General features: G+C 46.1%; 2 protein-coding genes across 2 annotated transcripts; both read left to right on the top strand.

Annotated features, from left to right (window-relative positions):
* Window positions 1-86: 86 nt before the first annotated feature.
* Window positions 87-392, top strand: F5J12DRAFT_702966 (uncharacterized protein; the record flags this gene model as incomplete). Its single annotated transcript, XM_051740528.1, has 1 exon — window positions 87-392. A coding segment is annotated over one exon (306 nt), but the record flags the coding sequence as incomplete, so codon positions are not given.
* Window positions 393-2,275: 1,883 nt separating this feature from the next.
* On the top strand, window positions 2,276-2,449 carry F5J12DRAFT_732972 (uncharacterized protein; the record flags this gene model as incomplete). Its single annotated transcript, XM_051741978.1, has 1 exon — window positions 2,276-2,449. A coding segment is annotated over one exon (174 nt), but the record flags the coding sequence as incomplete, so codon positions are not given.
* Window positions 2,450-3,461: the final 1,012 nt, after the last annotated feature.

The raw sequence follows: 3,461 nt of genomic DNA, 5'->3' as shown, positions 1-3,461 counted from the left end.
TTCCCAACCTCCTTCAGGAGTTTTTGTCTCACCAACTCAACACACCAGATGCTGAGCTTCAGTGCTTGGCAACTCCCACAGGTCATATCAAGGTTTTCCACTCTGCCAGTGTGACATTTGTCTTGCCAAGTGATCCTTGCAGGATCAGGAGCACATGCTGTGAACAGATTCAAGCAACACCATCCTGGTATGGTGGTCCTGAATGTTATGACACTGTGTTTGTGAACATGGATGACACACATGATGGGATGGAGGGCATGAACATAGCCCAGGTTCTTTGCTTTTTTTTGTTACCATGCACCAATGGCTTATCATACCCATGCGCTCTCATTCATTGGTTTGATTACATAGCAGACATGCCCAATGAACTGACTGGGATGTGGATGGTAAAACTGTTGTCACACACCAAAGGTGTTGTGGACATGGTTATAGCTGACTCTGCCTAACTCATTGACGAGTTGCACACAACATCATGCTGTGCACATGAAGACTAAAGGCCTCATGTGTAGAAAGACTGCTGGACATTAACAGTCATCCTTCACACAAGAATGAGCTGTCAGTGCTAAAGAGAAAAGAGGAAGTGAGTTAAGCATGCATTAACGGTTTTTAGTGCCCATGTACAGCATTCCAGTTTTCATCATATCTCCACCATTTCCAAAGATATCGACTCCATTCTCACACTCACTTAAAGTGCTCAGCCACACAGTTCTGCCTTCCAAATTTGGGGAGGATCCTCACACCCTGCACATTTCTACAGCACTCCATCCATCAGATGCTCATTTTGTGAAGTCCATCAATCATGGCTGCCTCTTTGTTGATCATCTTGCTTGTCTCATTTGCCAGAGACAGTGGCTATGTATATCTGTCAGGCATTCCCACCAGCTTCCATCCTGAAGCCCCCTGGTTCATCCCATTGTTGTCAGCCCCATCTCATCCCATGCAGCTTGGTCAGCATGTTCTCCTTGTCAGTATGACTTCCAGAAGGACATTCTTCAGTCACTGCAGGTCTGTCACTTGGTTAGAAAGGTCTTATGTGGTTGTTTTGGTCTCCCCAGTTGATGAAGCATATGGATCATTCCTCCCTGCTCCCTGCACCATCTTTATTCCAATCTTGTCTATCATTCTTCCCACACTGTGACAGCTGCAGCATAGTCTATTGTTCTCCAGCCTCCCTGATCACATTCATGACAAGTATGATGTGCATCTTGCCTTCTTACTGCAAGGTCCAGCAGAAGACATCCCCCCTTCTCCTCCTCCATCAGAGCCCTGTTCATGAAGCTTTTGTTAACTTTGCTGAGAGGATGAAAGGGTGGGAGATGTGATCACTTATGCTCCCATTGCCCCACAGACCCCCAATGCCCTAGCCCCTTTGATGCCTGACTCATGCCCTTCAATTCTGGAATTAATACTTCCCTATCTGGAAACACTGTCCATCTGTCATGCCATCTTCAGATCTAGAGATGTTTCCACCGAGATCTGATTTGCATCGCCACCCCCTAATGTGATATCAGTGTGCTTACTCAGTTTCTGACTCCATTTGACTCATTCTATGATATTCTGACTATCCTTGACTTGTTTATTGCCAATACTTACCAATCTTCTTTGCTTGCTTACTTTTCATTTCTTGCTTACTCATCATGATTACTCAGTCCTTACTCATTACTTACCAAGTGTTTGTGCCATGTTTGTCACAAGCTGTGCTCCCCCCACAGTATATAAACCCCTGTGTACTTAGCTACAACCCCCAAGCAATCCACAAGCAATACAGAAGCAATCCAGAAGTCAGTTCAGCTCTCTCAGTGCATAACTTGTCATCGAACAGTTGAGGCTCATTTGGATGAGTCTATCTGTTACCATCCATCATCCTTGGTAGTTGAGGCTCCATCAAGGGTCTATCTACCTCCATTCCTTATCTGAAGCTTTCTCCACTCTTAGTCAGCAGTCTTGCTTAGTCATCCCTCTGCTCCTGCATAACTCGACATTGACTTGTGCCAGGTGCATGTTTTATCAAAGTCCATCATTCCAGAGGTCCTTTCAGCTGAACACCTTCACTCTGTTCAGCATCCCCTGTCCAGTCATCACTTGCTTGTCTACTCCTGCATAACTCATCAACAACTTGTGCCAGGAGCACCTCCACTTGAAGTCCCCCCCCACATTAGATTTTCTTCTGCACTCCAGGTTCCACAGAGGCAAACCACCACTCGCACATTATTTGTCTTTGGTGTTGGACTTGTTTGGTTTTCACCAGCTTTCCATACATTGACTCACACTGTCCTTCCTGGACAACAGAACTCACCACCTTGCCATTGTTCACATCAACACCATCATACAAGCAGCACATTTAATTCCTATTTTTGGTCAGGAGCATGCTCCACTGCCCATTAGCTTCAATAACTCATTGAACGTTTACTGCAGATTCTACATTAATCATTTTGTGGACCACCTTTAATAATATGCTTTCCGGACCCTGCCCCAGGGTCCGCATGCATCTAGGAAAGGGTGCATGCATCTAGCGAAGAGTGTAGCATCCGTGCATGCATCTAGGAAAGCGTGCATGCATCCGTGCATGCATCTAGGAAAGCGTGCATGCATCCGTGCATGCATCTAGGAAAGCGTGCATGCATCTAGGAAAGCGTGCATGCATCTAGGAAAGTGCACATGCATCTAGGAAAGTGTACATGCATCTAGAGAAGAGTGTAGCATTGGTGCATGCATCTAGGAATGTGCACATGCATCTAGGAATGCGTGCATGCATCTAGGAAAGGGTGCATGCATCTAGGAATGTGCACATGCATCTAGGAATGCATGCATGCATCTAGGAAAGGGTGCATGCATCTAGGAATGCGTGCATGCATCTAGGAAAGGGTGCATGCATCTAGGAATGTGCACATGCATCTAGGAATGCGTGCATGCATCTAGGAAAGTGCACATGCATCTAGAGAACAGTGTAGCATTGGTGCATGCATTGGTGCATGCATCTAGGAATGTGCACATGCATCTAGAGAAGAGTGTAGCACCAGTGCATGCATCTAGGAAAAGGGTGCATGCATCTAGGAATGTGTGCATGCATGCATCTAGGAATGTGCACATGCATCTAGGAATGCATGCATGCATCTAGAGAAGAGTGTAGCATCAGTGCATGCATCTAGGAATGCGCACATGCATCTAGGAATGCACACATGCATCTAGGAATGCGTGCATGCATCTAGGAATGCACACATGCATCCCTGCCTTATATGGAAGGTTTCCTGCATGAAACCTGCACAGCCACTGAATGAAACCTCACAGCCACTGAATGAAACCTCACAGCCACTGAATGAAACCTACACAGCCACTGAATGAAACCTCACAGCCACTGAATGAAACCTACACAGCCACTGAATGAAACCTACACAGCCACTGCATGCAACCTCTCAGTGAGTGAATGCAACCAACACAGCCACTGAATGCAACCTCCATAT

The sequence above is a fragment of the Pisolithus orientalis genome (genome assembly GCF_024613125.1).
Source record: "Pisolithus orientalis strain OTSU chromosome Unknown F5J12scaffold_535, whole genome shotgun sequence".
Lineage (NCBI taxonomy): Eukaryota > Fungi > Basidiomycota > Agaricomycetes > Boletales > Pisolithaceae > Pisolithus > Pisolithus orientalis.
The sequence above is the reverse complement of the archived record's forward strand: the minus strand, read 5'-3'. Positions and strand labels throughout refer to the sequence as shown.